The 17,630-nt window shown below is 44.4% G+C and overlaps 2 protein-coding genes and 1 long non-coding RNA gene across 5 annotated transcripts in view; 1 reads left to right on the top strand and 2 right to left on the bottom strand.

Moving 5' to 3' along the window:
• Positions 1 to 1,344: 1,344 nt before the first annotated feature.
• On the bottom strand, positions 1,345 to 5,827 carry LOC142566973 (uncharacterized). 3 transcript variants are annotated; one of them, XM_075677808.1, is made up of 6 exons: positions 5,267 to 5,827; positions 5,097 to 5,205; positions 4,261 to 4,413; positions 4,079 to 4,153; positions 3,169 to 3,281; positions 1,345 to 2,052 (listed from the first exon to the last, which is right to left on the bottom strand). In XM_075677808.1, the coding sequence occupies exons 1-3, from the start codon at positions 5,353 to 5,355 to the stop codon at positions 4,264 to 4,266; spliced, it is 348 nt and encodes a 115-aa protein (XP_075533923.1). In that variant the 5' UTR covers positions 5,356 to 5,827; the 3' UTR covers positions 1,345 to 2,052; positions 3,169 to 3,281; positions 4,079 to 4,153; positions 4,261 to 4,263. The 3 variants fall into 3 exon arrangements, with proteins under 3 accessions (XP_075533923.1, XP_075533922.1, XP_075533924.1); XM_075677807.1 differs by having other exon boundaries at positions 3,169 to 4,153; XM_075677809.1 differs by lacking the exon at positions 4,079 to 4,153.
• The window catches only part of LOC142567009 (uncharacterized), a 24,320-nt gene continuing 12,026 nt past the window's right edge, over positions 5,337 to 17,630 (top strand). The window contains exons 1-2 of the long non-coding RNA XR_012825175.1: positions 5,337 to 5,454; positions 14,610 to 14,724. This is a non-coding gene — a long non-coding RNA (uncharacterized LOC142567009). The remainder of the gene's footprint in view (positions 5,455 to 14,609; positions 14,725 to 17,630) is intronic.
• The window catches only part of Prim1 (DNA primase small subunit), a 25,715-nt gene continuing 19,220 nt past the window's right edge, over positions 11,136 to 17,630 (bottom strand). Inside the window, exons 9-10 of the mRNA XM_075677806.1 lie at positions 16,938 to 17,119; positions 11,136 to 11,254 (exon numbers count right to left, since the gene is read on the bottom strand). Coding sequence (XP_075533921.1) covers positions 11,235 to 11,254; positions 16,938 to 17,119 — 202 coding nt within the window. The 3' untranslated portion in view covers positions 11,136 to 11,234. The remainder of the gene's footprint in view (positions 11,255 to 16,937; positions 17,120 to 17,630) is intronic.

Genomic DNA, 17,630 nt, shown 5'->3' with positions numbered 1-17,630 from the left:
CTAGTGTTAATTTTGTTAAGCCAAGAAGATCCCCTCTCATTTAGCAGGATTCCCTTCATGATTGCTGAATTTGTCAGCACGAAATTGCTTCAGAAATTGGCATAGCGAAATGCAGCATTTCTTTTTTGTTTCTGCACTTATGTTTTTTTTTTTCTGGAAGCCTAGCGAGTCTAAAGTGAGAGCCAAGGTACATCATCTCGGCGCAGAGCCGTGTTGTGGGGTTCATTTTGCAGTTGCCTGTCCTTGTTGGATGTTTTGGGGCGGTGACATCATTGCACAAGTGGTCGCTGTGAGCCAAGGCATCAATCACCCCCTGGCCACCAGCCGTTCTCTTCCTGCCCAGCAGTTGTCAGCGCTAGACAGTCGAGATTTTCCGGGCCATGGAGGCGCTGTTAAGAACGGCCAGCTGCAGTGCAAGTTTTGCCAACCAGTTGCGACTGTGGAGGCAACATTCCGGGAGCGTCGCCGCCAACCTCAAGCCACGGCATGACTAAGTCGACTTTATGTCGGTAACAATACGCGCATCCTCCACTCTGCGTCGCTTCAGCTAGGATGCGTTGTGACTGAAGGAGTTCGACGAAGGAGGCGTCGTGCGCAACACGACAACGCGGACCTGACCTCCTACGGGCGGGGGAGTTGCCGCGGAAACGCCGACGGAGGCTCCTTCCCACGCACCGACCTAGACGCTAGACAACGCGCTACCCGGGACGGCTCCGAGTTCTACGAAATTCGTGTGGTGTCGATTTCGGACCGTGAACACGTGTGCGTAAACCGTCCTGCGGTGAGGCGGCTAGTTTGCGAAGACTAAACGAACGTTCGCGTCACCTTGTATCGCGGGAGGACCGAGTGTTTAAAAACTGCTGTTGTGCGGATGCTCGACACACTTCTCTTAAGCAGTCATGTTAGACTGATCTACTTTCTCAAACAGTCATGTTCGACTGATATAAATACTGTAAATAAACCCATATTCCTCGTTCTCGATGAGAAGCAGTCCTTCCCTTCATCAACGCCCTCAGCGTGGATAAGTTGGACGACGGCATGGGCCAGCTACCTTCCAATTCATGCCGGACTCCAATCTTGACAACGGATCACGAGCGATGGGATTGAGCCCCCAATCATAACAATGGCGACAGCGCACAGGAGCCAGCCCAGGCACAAGTGCCGCTTCAAGTACAGGTGCCACCGCAGGGGCACCCGGTACAGCCTTCTCGAGCTTTGTTTCAAAGAGGCCGTGCGGTGCGCGAATCCATAGTTGGTGTGTTTCGGCTGCCCAGAAATTTGCGCGTTGCCTACCTGAAAAGTGTGCGCCGGCGCATTCGCTGGCAAATGAGGAGGGGACATGTGCAGGTGTAATGTTTTATTTTTATTTTCATGAAAGTAAATAGGCCGTGCACTTCAACATAACACATTGCACGTGCTCACATGTGGCTAATCATAGTATGCTGCATACTGCAGTAGTGAAAAGCACATAATTTGTCTATGTTGAGCATGACAGATACACATGCAGTGACAAATAACCATGTGTCATTATGTTACTCCTTTGCTTTGTTCACTGTGCTTTTGACAATTGTCTCGCCAGGGAATTTTCTTTAAATAAAGGTTATTTCAAAGGTGAACGGCAACCAATCTTGCATTGACAGCCTACGTGCTGTCTCGTGTCCCCCTTCTTCGTGTGTTGTTTTATTCGGCGCCGTCTTTGTAATCTTGCATTGTTGAATATTGCTTTGCAATGCCTATTTTACTCTACAGTATGCATAGTTCCAAAGCTAGAGATATCTGTTCATGCGTGACATGCAAGCACAGCATGAGTTACACAGCAACTGAAATGTCGTTCAGAGCAATCTGTATAGCACATATTGAAACAAATAGCAACAAACGAGACATGTCAAGCACTTTTTGGAGCTCCTGCAGCAGCTGAGTGTTTTGCTGCACTTGTTGTTCAGCAGCAGAAGCGAGACGCTCGGTGGCTACTGCTTGGCGCAACGTCGTCGCGCCTTGACTTTCTACTGCCGTTCTCAGCCGCTCAACCGACTGGAGGAGGTCCTGTATTTGCTGTATAGGGACAAGTTATAACCATACAATGATTAAGAACGTCTTAACTCTTTATTGTGCAGTGTACCTTCTATGCAACAGTGAGGTTCAATTTTTAACACACTCACTTAAGATTTGAACTCAACCACAATGAACAAGATGGCACAAGTCCTTTAGAAATTTCCTCTGAAGAAGCACTTTATGTGGCATATGCACGCACTTTTAGATGAAGTGCACAAGAATCCACACTTTGAACAGTGAAGACTGGTAAGCAAAACATTCTCTCTAGATTGCGCGAACTTCTTCAGGGACCTTACAGTTGCCCTTTTTGGCTGCTTCAAGTACAGCACCGAAGAACTTCGTCAAATGTAATAACCCCCCCATATACGCATATCATAAGAAGCCAACAAACACTGACACCAAGGACAACATAGGGCAAATTACTTGTGCTTAATAAATGAAGTAATGAAGTAAGCCGCAGGCGACTTGAAGGACGTTCCACGTCCGCCGCCAAGGTCTGTGATGGTGGCGCTGGCTAACACTCCCAGGGTTCTACTAGGACACATAAATACCCAAGAAAGTGGATGGCAAAACAGCGCCGCGGTAGCTCAATTGGTAGAGCATCGCACGCGAAATGCGAAGGTTGCGGGTTCGGTTCCCACCTGCGGCAAGTTGTTTTTTCATCCACCTTAATTTCCATTAATTTATCGTTTCATTACTTCATTTATTAAGCACAAGTAATTTCCCCTATGTTGTCCTTGGTGTCAGTGTTTGTTGGCTTCTTATGATATGAGTAATAAAAATCGGGCCCCTCGGTTAACCCCCCATATACGGTATCTTACAAGGCCACAAGCAGATGGCGCAAGAGCCACCCCAATTTTTTTTGCAGTGTTGCATAACGTCATTATACAATACAATGGCCGCATCGGCAGGTTCTAAGACGTATGTCGCCTGCTAATATTACGTTTGCATAGGTAATCTAATGAGTAATATTTATGAAACAGTATTATTAGAAGTAGTGCAGTAACATAAATCGGCTAACTGCTGTAAGAAACACTAAGCATTTTCATTCACTCAGGAATGCCTTCCATGTATAGAGTGAAATCATGAGAATAATAACCTAGTAGGAATGCTTACATTGTTGTGCTGTTGCGGGAGTGCAACAGACTTGGCATAGTTGCCAGCGACAGAGGACAGCAGGTCGTCCACTCTCGGTTCTGACCTTCTGCTCCTCCCTGCCTGCCGTGGCTCTAAAAGTAGGGCAAAAGGGGGACCATTACTAATTCCCTCACATGCAATGCAAAACTTTTTTTTGTGCGTTATTGTGAGTTGTTTACTACATCTCATTGCAACTACTGTTTGTATCAGAGATCACATATACCAAAATGTTTTCTTTAAGGAAAATCAAGGAAATGCAGTGTTAATGAGTGAGGCATTTCACATCGGGCCACTATTGTTCAAAGCAATCCCAAGCATTATTGCACCTTTTGGCACCAAACAAAACCAGTGTTTGCGGCATTGCATAATTTCCTTTTCTAAATAGCACCAAAAATGTAGTGCTATTTGTTGCCTAGCCACTCTGTTCGTTCTCACAACCCTTCTTGCGTAACGATGAGAAATACCTTTTTCCTCTGTGCAACTTCTTTATTACCAAAGTTACTTGAAGTACGTAACATACGACGGCGAGATCATTCACTAATCATACAGCATATACATACACATACTAACACATTCATTGTTCCCCTTGTACAATTACGTCCTTGTGTTGTCCATCAGCAAGCACAATCCAAATCAAGTCCTTGTAGTCAATGCGTAATACAGCTCATTTACATGTTCAACATCACTTGTGTTTGTGCTCCTAAATCTTTCCATTTTTTTATTGTTCTAGGGAATTTTGAATGTGTTTACGTGTTTGTTCTTTAGTTTTGTGAATTTAGTATGCTACTTATGGCTATGATTCTACAACCCACGTTCTGTAATGACTATGTTTTTGAAGAGTATGTGGTCACAATAAGTAAGTAAAAAATTGTGAAGACGTCTGTTGTACATTTAAGTGTATGACTGCTATGGCCACTTCCGTCCTCGCGATGCCTCTCCACTGTTGCGGGCTGGAGTGGTCTCGCTAAGAATGAATACGACGCATAAGGAAAATAAGTACATGTAATACGTTTGGAAAAAGACTGTAGAGATGTGATAACAAATGAACGAAAGAAATGCCTTCCAACTTACCTCTTAAGCCGCTTGTCCCAGGCGCTGTGCCGACAGACACATGGGATTCAGCACTAAGGCATCAATCAGCCTGGCGACTAAGGCATCAATCGGTGCTGGCGACGCGGCACAACTTGCCGAGTCGCCAGCACCGCGGTCAGCAGCACTTTCCTTCTGCACATAGGCAATTGGCATCATTAATGATAACAGTTTTGTTGTTGTGATACCTGTCATGTACAGGAAATATTGTAGTCATATTTCAATGGCATCCCAAACCGTTGGATTTCGAAATGGCTACACTAATAAAAGCTTGCGCTATGTTCTTTTATATGACCATCAATGACGAATGATTGGTGCACGTCTGCTCAATAAATGAAGCTCTTTTGTTCCTGTTGCAAACTATTCTAAGTGTTTGCTTACCTATTGAGTAAAAAGGTGGCATGCTACTGGTGTTTCTACACTAAGAAGTTATCTATTATGTCACTTTTATAAATCTGCATCGGCTCAACCCCAATTATTTACCAAACAGAACAGCATATCACTGCATGCAGACATGCATAAGCTAACTATATTATGATTAAACGGACTACACCAACATGGCTTATATGCCTCATTAAAATGCAGAGAACATTGCCTTTACATAAAACCACAGGCACTGAGCAAGCATTTGTGCGCATGTTTCAGAGAAAGAAGCAAGCGATAGTAAATAGCTTGACGATTTCCGCTCAAGCTCGGGCCATTTTCTGAGCGGCAACACTAGCGCGCGACCACACATCAGCCATAAGGGCGGTGACTGAGCGAATCGCGACAGCGCGTCGACTTGGCGTTGACCTTTTGAAACCCATGCGCCTGTTCACCTCTTCGTCGGGCTCGAAGAACGGCGGGCAGACGCCGATGGCGCTCGCCCTTCCAACTAACGAGAGGATGCGCCCTCGCGGTCCGAGCAGGCTGCCTCCTCCAGTTCCTCTGTGATTAACACGTTTGTTAGAATATGGTGCGCAAAAGCTCCGTCAACGAGTGTGCTTACCTGCTTTCGGCGTGCAAGGCGGCTGCATCGCAGCGGGCGTTGTAAACGTCCTTTTTCCATACGCCGCGCCATTGTGCTGCAGTTTTCATCGCCGGACCCTCAGCGTTCAGCAAAGCCGTGACTTGCTGCCAGTCCTCCTTGCTCGCCGCCGTCAGCTGCTAGCTCAACACACACGACGCCTTTGCAAGGTAGGGGTGCTCCATAGAATAAAGAAACAACTTTGGGTGCTGGGTGCTCCTCGACAAATGAAACGAGTATTTCGCGCTGCCTCGCTGAAACATGAGGACCCATCCGCCTGTCCTTGTGCGACGACATCGTTTCGGTTTCGGCGCGCGAACAAGTCCAAAACGTAAACAAAGCGAGGCAAGTTGTTTGGATGGATGGATGGATGATTGTGGCTCAACCCTTTGAATCAGGCGGCGGCGGCGCGCGCCACCTAGCCTTTAATGGTTCTATATGCATGCATACCTATGTATTTACTCCTTTACTTTTGCGTTGATATTGTCCACCAATCAGATAGCCTCCGTTTAGTTATTTCTACCTGTTCAAAGTCTATTCTACTTTCACTGTCTTTAAAACCCAAGGCTTTGAATAGTTCCCCGTTAGATTCAACTGCAGGGTGAAGTTGTTTACAAGCAAGTATCAGGTGTTCCGCCGTTTCCTCCTCCTCTCTACACGCCTCGCACACCAAATCTATCTCCTGGTATGTGGCTCGGTACGTTTTAGTCCTCAGTACACCTGTCCTGGCTTCGAACAACAATGAGCTTCCCTTAGAGTTATCGTAAATATTTTCTTTGGCTATTTCTTGCTTAAACGTCCTGTATGTCTCCAATGCCGATTTGGTTTGCATCTCTGTACTCCACATACCCCTCTCTGCCTCCTTAACCTTTTTCTTGACAGATGATTCCTTACTTGTTCCCCCGCTACTGCCCAAGTATTTGCTTGTCAATTTTCTAGTTCGCTTCCTCCACCTCGTGTCAACATTCCTCGTGTATAAGTAACTGAAAACCTTCCTAGCCCACCGAATTTCCCCCATTTTTCTCAATCGCTCCTCAAATACTATCTTGCTACTAGCCTCTCTGCCCTCGAAAGAAGACCATCCCAGATCCCCCTGCACTCCAAGATTTGGTGTCTTGCCATGTGCTCCCAGAGCGAGCCTACTCATGTTTGCATAACGTATGGCACACCACCTAGCGACTAAATAAGAAAACTACACAAATAAAATTACAACTCCCAGTAGCTGTCTGCGCCGCAAGCTCACATTTATTACTGAAAATTATATTTGCAAGTGTTCTATACAAACCAATGTTTTTTTTTTTATCAAACCAGCAACTTCCTTCAATTGCTATACCGTCCCCCAAGTACAAACAAAAATGATGACGTGATCTTCCGGCAGACCGCCGCTCGTTGATTGGTTCCCCTCACGCCGCACCGTTCCACCCTTTTTCCGAGTGACGTAATCCAGACGTAACAGCCAGACCGAACCGGTTCCAAAGCGAACCGCTACTGGTACGTGCATTGTGCAAGCTCCTGGTAGCAGACGACATAACGTTACGCTCTGCCAACTCATTTACGCTTGCGATACCGCCAGTCAGCTGAGAATTAAAATGAATGCACCGCACTTGCCGTATATTTAACTTGTTTAATTAACAAGGAGAAACATTCTGCATTCCTCGATTAGCTTGTCATATGATGACGTACACTTCGGAGGCGACACTCTCGTATATTGGTCGCCATAGACTTTCATACAATAATTATTGTATCAAACTCTATGATGGTCGCGTCCTCCCCGTCTTCCACTTCCGGCTTGTGAGTGGCCCATTTAGTGACATAAGCAGCGAAGTGAACGGTTCGTTTTCCGAACCGTTATAAGATTCAGCCCCACATTATTTTCATTCCACCTAATTATACTAGTCTTAATTAATCAACTTCGCAAATACTATAATTATATGAAAAGTGTCACTAAGACAATTGTAGAGCAACATGAAAAACTGACGCTACAGTTTTCTGTTGCTCGATACGTGCTACATAAAAGTGTTTTTCCAATCGTGAGAGAAGCTCGTGAATACACGCAAACTTGTATCGAAATCCGATTCGAAAGTGATCGAAACGAACGCGACCACCTGAGAATAAGTCCCTTGGAGGTGGCGGGTGCAAATGATGGACGAGCGGAGATGGCTTCACGTGCGCCATATTCCCGAACCTTGTTTTGGAGACGCCTTGAAGCGAGGCAGCGTGAAAAATTCGCTCCCCATTGTATGCCGGCGCTCATAACACCACAGGAGGTATTTTGTAAGAGTTCACCTAGCAGACATGTCCATTTTGTCTGCTACTAAAGTGCTTATTGGCTGTGGCGCATCGCTGCTGTGGACGCACAGCCAAGCCTAGCCAATCAGAACTTCAACGGCAGATGAAATGGACATGTCCACTAGGTGGACTCTTACAGAATACCTCCCCAGCGTTGTGACGGCATGTTTGCAGTCATCGAGTGGGATCTGCTCATGTTTCCTGCTGCGCACAACACCATGCTTAATTTCATTAGCAAGCGAATGTTTACTGCAATTTATATGCACGATAAGATCACAAACTTTACTTCGTGTAGTTGTCCAATGCTTTGCTAAAATCACGGATTTTTGTAATATTAGTTATCACTATCAATGATTCACTTTTTGGGCAAAACTGATTTTTTCTTTCCTCCCATGACAAACCGGATGCAAACAATAAAAGTAATGACTACTTGGACAGCATGGGGCCTCATTGCATCAGGGCACAAGGCGGCTCACAGCTCCCCATTAATGCTGTCTTAGCTTGCTCATAAATTTGCTTTCACTGATTATTTTAGGCTAAAACTGAATTCTGTACCCTAGATATAATAGTGGCACCAGTAGTCACGACCATTTGAGATAATGTCTCCATTTTTTGCACTCCCACTGTCAGAAATGTTGCCCACTTCGAATTGTGTCAGCACAGCAAACAGGACAGAAAAAAAAAAAAAGAAAGGGGAAAAATCTCCCCCTTTGTCTGTTATGCTGACACATAATAGAAATGGAGTACCAACTTGCCCAAGGAGCCATATTGTTGAGCCACTTTCTTATTGTCTTGAATGTATGCACAGGTCCTAACCAGCCCAGAAGGCTGCTGCTTTAAGCTCCGTTCTGATAATGCATAAGTATGCTCCAAGTCCAGAGTATGCAAAGTGCTTATTTGTTCCTAATGCTCCATTTGTTTATGAGTAAACCATGACTTACAATATGAAGTGTAATGGCACAAACATTCCAACATTACGTATATAGGGATGTGAGCATCATTTAATTGAACAGTGAAAAAAAAATCACTATTTGGTTATATTCAATTCATATTCATTTCAGCCTTAAAAGTTACTATTTGTACACCCTTACTACTCTGCGTAGTCTCAAATCATAAAATGAAAATGGCAGACCAATTCATTACACTGTGGTGTGGACAAGGTTGCAGAGACCAAAACAGATCAATGAGTAGCCACAATATGTAGTTGGTTTATGCTGTGTTTGTATTATCACGGCTGCGACCTAGGCATAGATTGGCAGTGTGATTCTTTATGAACAAATACATTGACAAACGGTGCACATAGGTGCACCTCAAGGTCATCAGCGGCATAGCCAGGATGTTGTTTTTCGGGAAACGGGGGTGGGCAAAAGTGCCAACTGCCCGACAGCCAGAGGTACTTGTTTTGGTTTCATTTTTGGCCCACATTTATGAATTGAAGAGATTTAACTGTTTATCTCAAAGCAACACAAAGGGTCACAGACACTGTAGCGGGGGGTTGAGAGTAGTCTGATCAACACAAATTCTTTAATGTACACCAGAAGCACAGCACACCAGCATTTTTGCATTCCATCCTCATCTAAATGTGGCCGCAGGAGCCAAGAAATCTGCGACATGTTGCTTAGCAGCGAAATGCCACATCTACTAAGCAATAGTGGCGGTTGTTTGGTTTTAGAATCTTACAAAAAAATAATAATAAATATAGCCACTGCCTGTCTCTTGCATTAATGAATTGTCCCACACAGAGACGAGCATTTAAGGAGCAATGACAAGAAGAGGAGTAGGTGCCCAAATGCAACACTGTCTAATATGCTACAAGTGTGTTAAAAAAAAAGTGAAGATATATGCTTCAGAGGTTGCTGGAGGTGCCTGTGTGGTGATACTGCACCTTTTATTTTGTCCTTTTTGACAGTATTTACACCAGGAAAATTTCTGGAATGACTCACCTCCCATTACAGTTCACAGAGAATACTGGATTTTCTTGGTGTACTTAAAACATTCCTTGCATATCTGGTATGAAGAACACATTTATAAACAGTGAATCTTGCTTAAGTATTTCTTAAAATTGAAATATTTTATGGCTGCTATAATAATGCTGCCGCGACATTAACTCTCCGCAGCAATTAAGCAGCACATGTTACGATGGAGTAGGCGATCCTGTTAGGCGATTGGCCACGGCTTTCTGGTATTGAGAGTTCAGGCAGTGGCCGAGACCCTATGTCCATAATTATCTATGAACTTCGTTCTTGACAGCTTTTACGCATGCCCCCCCCTGCTCCCCTCCTCGTACCATCACCCCACTTGCCTTCTTAAAATCATTTTCCGTTAACCACTGTCGCACTCTTAAATATTCACTGGTTTGTTTAATGGTGCGGCGGCCCCTAACATTTCTACATTTCTGTCTCTGCGTGGACTTTAAGGCCGTTCATCTACCTGCCCTCCCACCTGTTTGTAGTGGCGGCATCTTAGCTTCCCTGGCCCACTACTCCCGTCCTCTGTATATTTTGCCATGTGGAAACCAGTGTTCTGTAGGTCTTCTTGTCTCGTTTCCTGCACCGTTTTCATTCTTCACAGCATGTAGAAACTAGCCTAACAGCAAGCTCTTCCCAAGTTTATTAACATAATGAAAGTCAGAGACACGGGAAAGAAAAAGAATAAAGAAATGGCGTGTGTGTGCTTATGCACTTCGCAGACAAGCAAGTGGCAATATTTTCGGAATGCTTTCCTTCCGCGCAGCGTGGTCGACGGTTCGATCAAGCACCAGAATTGAGAAGCTCTTTGACGACACAAACGCCTGGCGGGGAGCAACAATGCCTCCCAAGTTTTATGCACTTGCCCGTCCCATCTTTAATTGTATGTGGAATTTTTAGCACTGATCCCCTCCTCAGCAGTTATGGTTAACACGATTTGGGAGGCGTGCCATGAGTGGCGTTGCAATGTTCTGCGCATGGGAGAGGGGGTTTGCCCCCTGCCACCCCCATCAGACTGTAACTAGCACTCGACTTGTTTTTACATTCAAGCTTTCCCTTTCATCCATGCCGCTCTTTCGAAGCCCACCTCCTGAAACATTCAGCTCCGTGGAAAAAGAAGGGGAGGGAGGGTCCCCCCCTGCCTGACCATGCCAATGGTCCCAAGAGACCAAAAGAGCTTCACTGGACAAAGACTGTATTCACGTGCCACCACCACCTTTGCTGAGTAGTGCCAGAGTCCTTCTATGCCTCTGGTAATGCCAACCTCTGATGTGCATAGCTGTTTCCCGTCTCTTCACTCACACCAATTCCACTTCCGCAATTCAGCTTCTGGGGTTCTCGTTAATCCCACTTCCGAGATTTCCAGTTCCTGAATTCTCGCTTGTGCGCTCATTCCTCTATGCAGCAGTAGCAGGTGGCAGTGACATCGCTTCTGCTCGGAACCAGAAGCTGCGACAGTGTGCTTGACGTCGGACGCTGAGGGGATGAGGGGAGATGAGTGCAGAGGAGCAGTAGGTTGGCGGTACTTTACCTGGTCGGTGAAAACATGTATAGAGCGGCCTTACACTGGACAGCTATTGCCTTGCTGCCCAGTGAGGAAAAGTTGCAGCAAAACTTCTGTATCACTGGTTTAATGCAGACGGCAAAATAATGAGCATGCGTTAAGTTAAGAAAACATTTCATTTTCGAAGGCTTCAGAACTCCATTGACTGATCTGAAAAAGAGAGAACCATGAACTTTCAAGGTGTAGGCAAAATGGCCAATTTTCAAAATTCTGAAGGCTGCTTTGCAAAGCTTCAGTCTAGCTAAAAATTCATCTGCAAGCTATGTTTCTATCCAAGTGCGAAGTGCCCAGGTGAAAATTAAGGCATTCATTTAAATTGGCATTTGTCATTCTCCTGCACATATCCTTAGAATGATATAGCAAGTATATTTGCTAATTTCAAGAGCTCTTTCACCACCCTTGTGCATAACCTTTGAACAGCCAATAACGGGCTTAAAGAGTGTGATGGGTGAGAAAACGCCTCATAGATATGGCGTCATTCCCCTTTCATTAATGTAAACTGTATCTGTATCTTCAGGTTAGATTACAGCTCTGCAGGGTAGCCGACTTAGACATTTGCAATTCATCAGCTGCTTTCAAGGAGGCTTTTGTCATTAGCTACTGCACACAGATCCTTCCTATGATAACATCCCTATTTTAACAGACTTGTTCCAAACTTCAGTTAAAGGTTTAGTAAAGAGAGTTTCAATTTTCAGTGTATGTTGTAAACCATCTTAATTTATAGGTCGCTAATGTGCCATCCTCATCGGGCCTCCAACTCCAACTACGAAATGCAAAAAGAAGACAGCTGGCCATTTCATTGGCATGAACCCCTGTGAGCCATGAGTCATTAACATGCAAGTAGTAGGTTGATTAAAAAATTAAATTATGTGGTTTTACGTGCCAAAACCACTTTGATTATGAGGCACGCCGTAGTGGAGGACTCCGGAAATTTCGACCACCTGGGGTTCTTTAACGTGCACCTAAATCTAAGTACACGGGTGTTTTCGCATTTTGCCCCCATCGGAATGCAGCCGTCGTGGCCGGGATTCGATCCCACGACCTCGTGCTCAGCAGCCCAACACCATAGCCACTGAGCAACCACGGCGGGTAAGTAGTAGGTTGATGCAGTCATTGTGCCAACATTCAGTTCAACTGTTTCATTCCACTTTCACAGAAAGCATACTTACATTGTATTTGTATCTATGAAGCTTTATAAAAAAAGAAATTCAGTTAGCTTCTGCACCAATACACTGATCAACAACTTTATGCGAGAATTGGTCTTGGACGATGCGGGCGCTAAATGCACTGACTGCACCTTTTATTTGGAACATGTGCTTGTCCCATTCCAGTCAAACACTCCGGCTCAGGTACAGTTTTCAGTTTGGACCAACATGCTGGAATATTTTTTTTTTTTTCATAAGCGTTTTAATCACACGAGTTTTCATTTTCGTGGATTAGTCGCAACATATTTCCCTATTTGAACCGGTCCTTGAGTAATCACAGTTTCTATTTGTAAATTTCATTCTACAAATGAACTGTACATCATTAATGTAAAAATGATTTAAAAAAGAAAAGAGCAACTTTAATAATACTCCCATCTATAGACATAAAAAGTACGATAGTAGAACACGCAACATCACACTGGGAGGGAGCTAGACCCTTTCAGCTTAAATTGTGATCATTTGCGCACAAATTTAGTTCAGATAATGCAATTTATTCAGTAGTTGGTATTGTTTGGTACCGTTTACAGCTGCAGCACATGTTCTCTTCAGATCTGAATACGCTTTGCTGCAACATTATGTGACATATTAGTGGCACCATCTGCTGCAACCATTCCAACAAAAGAGTCACCTTTCTTCAATTTGTTGTCACTGCAGATCATGCGTACATTCAATTTGACCTCGGCGGTATACACTAGGGCTGGGCGATTAATCAGTTAACCTTCTGATTAATTGATCAATGCTTTAATCATGGAATATTTTATCACAATTAATCGGTTGAGATCACAGGAGCAAAATCTGGCAAGCATTGGCACTGAGCCGGTGGAGAGAAAAAAATTTGGAGGACGCTCAAGGTTTGCCTTTGAGAGTGGAACGCGATAGCATTCAAAGATCCCCGACTGCTTCTCACGCTTCCTGGCAACTGCAGCTTATGTAACCGTAATGTTTACCGGGAAACACTGGTGGCGAACGCTACGCACGTAGGCGAGCTTTATGGCAGAAACATAACCTCTTGCATGGGCAGTGATGCGGTGGAGGTGAGCGCCATCTGGAGGTGTTGCAAGGAACCAGGCACACCACTCCGTGGCCGGTCTATGTACAGTAGAAACGTCGGAAAAGGGGTTTGTGTTTGAGTATCTGCGTAACAGAATTATGTTTTCTCACATATTCAAATTATAATCCAATGTTATGATTCCGTAGGTTTTAAGTTGTACTTTACAATTTTTCTGACATATTTTACTTTGAGAAATTTAATTATTTCAGTAACTTCGTTGCGCTACACGGAGGGTCTGCGTGGTTAGGTAGGTATGGTTGCGTTAGCATGGTTTAGAATAATTTTTGCCAAAACGAAGGTTAACACTGGACACGAGACGCCAACGCCGGATTTTCTGCGACACAGGACCCTTAACACTGTTGCATTAATAGTCTCTGCAACACTTGCAAAGCGTAGGCTTTGAATAAAGGTCCAGTGGCATGCTAAGAAGGCTTGAGCGTTCTGTGATGAGACTGCTAGAGAATGTTAACATGCTACCTTGCCTCTGCAGGTAGACTGAGACGTGATATTAAAGGCAACTGCTGTTGATTTGTGGTGCAATTTCTTTGAAGCGAAGCTGTTCTTGCAGATCGTTCTGGACTTTCCTGACCACGGCTGGGTGCTGCTGCTTTTGCCAAATAGCTCACACACAGGACTGCACTAACATCTTTACTACCCATACAGGTGTCCTGGCTGCTGGCCTTGTTCTTTATGAAATTACTCAATGATAAAACAAATGGTACCTAAATGTCCTCACTGCAACAAATACAGGTCATCGAGAGTACAATTCCTTCAACAGAGAAAATCTTTCCCTGCCTACTTTCCTAGGGTTTGGCTCATCTGCTTGGTCGGTCTTCTGCCTTAGAGTAAAGTGCAGTTTACTGTTGCACTATCTCCAGCATTGGCCCGCTCTAGTTGGTGTGCTGACCCTGGATACAGTGTCATAGCAAAGTGGGTTAATCCTGGAGACAGTATAATGCACGACCATGTGGTGGTCTCTGCGTCTTGCTGTTCTCATTGGCAGGCAGGAAATTGCTATGGTGCAATACGCTCTGCAGAAAATAATCAGTTCAATCACATTTCTTTAACCGCTTCAGGGAAGTTTAGCTTCTCAAATTCCAACGTATGGGTTGGATCTGCGTAATTTCTTTTTTTAAGTTTATGTACATAATTTGCCCACTTTTGATTTTTAACCCACCTATATAAATAACTGCGAATAATCAACAAACTAATTATATATATATATGTACATATAAAACTTATTTGTCAGGAAGACATTTGAACGATGAGTGGTCGGAGCCCCCCAGTCCAGGCCCCTCCCAGTGGTCTCTGCCGCCTGCCTGACATGGCTAATTAAGGACTTTTGTCCTGCCAAGTTGGAACGGGTGAGTTGTGCCTCCCACTGCTCCGCTGTGTGATTGCTATTTGTCCTATGAGGGCGCTTAGTGCATTCCCAGGTTACATGTATTAGGGTAAGTATGCTACCGCACCAAGGGCAGCTAGCGAGTGGGATACATGGCGTTTAACAATTTCAGAAGGGGGAATACCCCAGTCTGCATTTTGTGCCAATCGGCAGCCTCTTCCCGGCTAAGTTGTGGGTGAGGCGGTGGGTATTTTCTGCAGACTTTGCGCTGATGAGCAAGGATATCTTTGGCACTTAAATTGATGGGATTTTGAGAGGAATAGTGCGAGTGGTTAGGGTTAGAAGAGGATGCCGTCGCTCGGTTGGTACACTCTCGAGCTAACGCATTAGCCTGTTTGTTCCCTGGTACCCTCGGGTGTCCCGGGTACCAGAGTAGGCGATGACGGTGGTTGAAAGATTTGGGAATTATTGCGAAGCTAGCCGCAGTCACGTGCCCCTTGAGAAACATGTGACATGTCTCCTGGGAGTCGGTGACCACGACAGAGTCCCTTTGCGAACGCTCTGCGTGAGCGAAGGTGATCACCACTGCTAACATTTCGGCCAAGGTGAGGGATCCTGCCGTGGTCGACGCAGTTATTTGCTGCTGGCAGATCGTGTTCACCACTTCCATGGCGTACCTCTTTTGGTAGCGCTGCCCGGTCGCCTCTGCATATGCAGCTGCGTCTGTGTAGTATGTATAGTACCTAGGATTATTAGAGTACATCGACTGAATATGTTGCGCACATGCTTTGCACCTTTCCTTGTTGTACTCAGGATGCATGTTCTTGGAAATTGGAGCTACTGTGATTTTGGATCTCACTGAAGGAGGGAGAGGTACCACCTGTTTGGTGAGATAAATGGGGTATGCGGGAATTTTGAGTTGAGCCAATATTGCCCTACCAGTTTTTGTGAAGCTGAGGCGTTCCCTCTGTCACATCAGAGTGGCTTGCCTGAGTTCATCTAAAGTATTATGTACTCCCAAAGCTAGCATGCGCTCTGTGGAGGTACATTTAGGCAGGCCCAGGGCCGCCTTGAAAGCAGTTCGAATTATCGTGTTGGCCTGCCTTTCCTCTTCCATGTTGAGAATTTGGTAAGGCAAGCCATATGTGATTCGACTAATTACCAAGGCCTGTATGAGCTTCAGGGTATCGTCTTCTTGCATGCCCACCTTTCGATATGTCACTCGATGTATTAAGATTCTAATCAATAGGGTTATATTTTTTAATCAATTACCAGCCCTAGTATACACAAATGGTAACTGGCCCACAAGATTGCTGTTTAAACTTCTAATAAATTATGACCATGTATGTATTGAAATTGAGTTGGGCAGGCCATGCAATATGTTGGGTAGATAACCGATGCTCTATTAGAGTTACAGAGTAGCTGCTGGACAAGGAAAGCACAGTCGAGGATGGCAGAGAATCAGGTGGTGTGATGAAACTAAGAAATTTGCAGGCATAAGATGGGGTCAGCTAGTGCAAGACAGGGGTAACTGGAGAGGCCTTCATCCTGTAGCGGACATAAATAAACTGATGATGTTGATGCTTAAAGGAGTCCTCAGTGTGCAAACAATATTTTTTTCTAATGCTGAGTTTGCATTTAATAAACCATTATTTATAATATGCACTACAATACCAAACTTGATAATGCTGTGAATACTAGGTGAACATTGTTTTATATGAACAATAGAAAAGGCTGTTCATTATTTAAAAACTATTTGCTTCCACCACTATTTGATTTGGTGTCAAAAATTACAATTCACACCACCCCTAGCAATTCCCCACTACTGATCCATCTCCTTTGTGCACCTGTCAAGACAACTATCATCAGAATACACAGATGCGCTGTGATTATCTTATCGTATACAGTATCCTGCTGTATTCAATCTGATCAATAAATCTTGAATGGAGCTCGATGGAAAAAAACAAGTACAAATCATAGTGCATGGTAGGTCATGTAACCAAGCAGAGCTGACTTCGAGTAGTCCACTGAAGTATGCTTACAGGGGAGCATGCATGCACAAGCATGCACGAGATGTGCACAAGACAGCACCTCAGAGGTGTATCTGTTTGCCCTAACAATTGAAGTGGTAGCTTCTCTATAATAGGGGCTTTTGTTTTTAGCCATAGATGATGGTTGCAGCTTGCACACTGCAATTAATGAGAAGGCCACACATGAAAGAAAGTAGGTGCTTACCTATTTTCTTAATGACTACATCTGCTTCTGCAAGACAAATCTTGTCCACAAAGCCTTGAAACAATGAAACACTAGATGCAAGGCCAGTCTTCTTGTATTCTTGAACAGCTGGATTGCCAACATCCATGGCCTCACCCCCTTTGTGCTGGGCATCATACTCATCAATCTCATTGGAGAGTTGGCTGCATAGGAAGCACGCAGAAAAGAAAATATTGCACCAATTTTCTATTGGGTCTAACAATCTGAATACAAGGGGGCAACTGAAGGACAAGTGAAAAACTGTCTACACAGGCTATTTCTCTATTATACTTTAATACTTTCATTTCTGCATGAGATAACATCCAGAATAGAGGTGCACATCATGCATTACAGGCATGATATGCCTTGCATGTACAGGAATAGAAGACTGAACCTCAGTTTGGTGGCCTGACAGCAGTATCAGTCGTCCAATCAACGACAGCAGTATCAATTTGTGTACATAGCAAACATGCTCCTTGACTTTCTTTGCTTTATTCATCATTGAGAAAAGCTGGCATGCAGCGTTGTTATGTATAAAAATACCAAAGCAGTTTATTAATCAATAAGGGCAAAGAAACACCTCTGAAATTCTTAATGGTTGCCAAGCAAGCAGGAAGCATGCATAAAACTGCAGAATGAAATGTCTTTGTGGTTGTGTTGGTGATTAATTCATTC

This window comes from Dermacentor variabilis, chromosome 1 (genome assembly GCF_050947875.1).
Source record: "Dermacentor variabilis isolate Ectoservices chromosome 1, ASM5094787v1, whole genome shotgun sequence".
Taxonomy (NCBI): Eukaryota; Metazoa; Arthropoda; class Arachnida; order Ixodida; family Ixodidae; genus Dermacentor; species Dermacentor variabilis.
Note: the sequence above shows the minus strand (reverse complement) of the source record. Positions and strands in the feature narration are given on the sequence as shown.

Excerpts from the sequence above, each read along its gene's own strand:
- LOC142566973 (XM_075677807.1), bottom strand. The coding sequence starts at position 5,355 with ATGAAAACTGCAGCACAATGGCGCGGCGTATGGAAAAAGGACGTTTAC. Across the intron at positions 5,206-5,266 it reads GCCTTGCACGCCGAAAGCAG|AGGAACTGGAGGAGGCAGCC; the intron begins GTAAGCACACTC and ends TGTTAATCACAG. Across the intron at positions 4,414-5,096 it reads TCTTCGAGCCCGACGAAGAG|AAGGAAAGTGCTGCTGACCG; the intron begins GTGAACAGGCGC and ends GCCTATGTGCAG.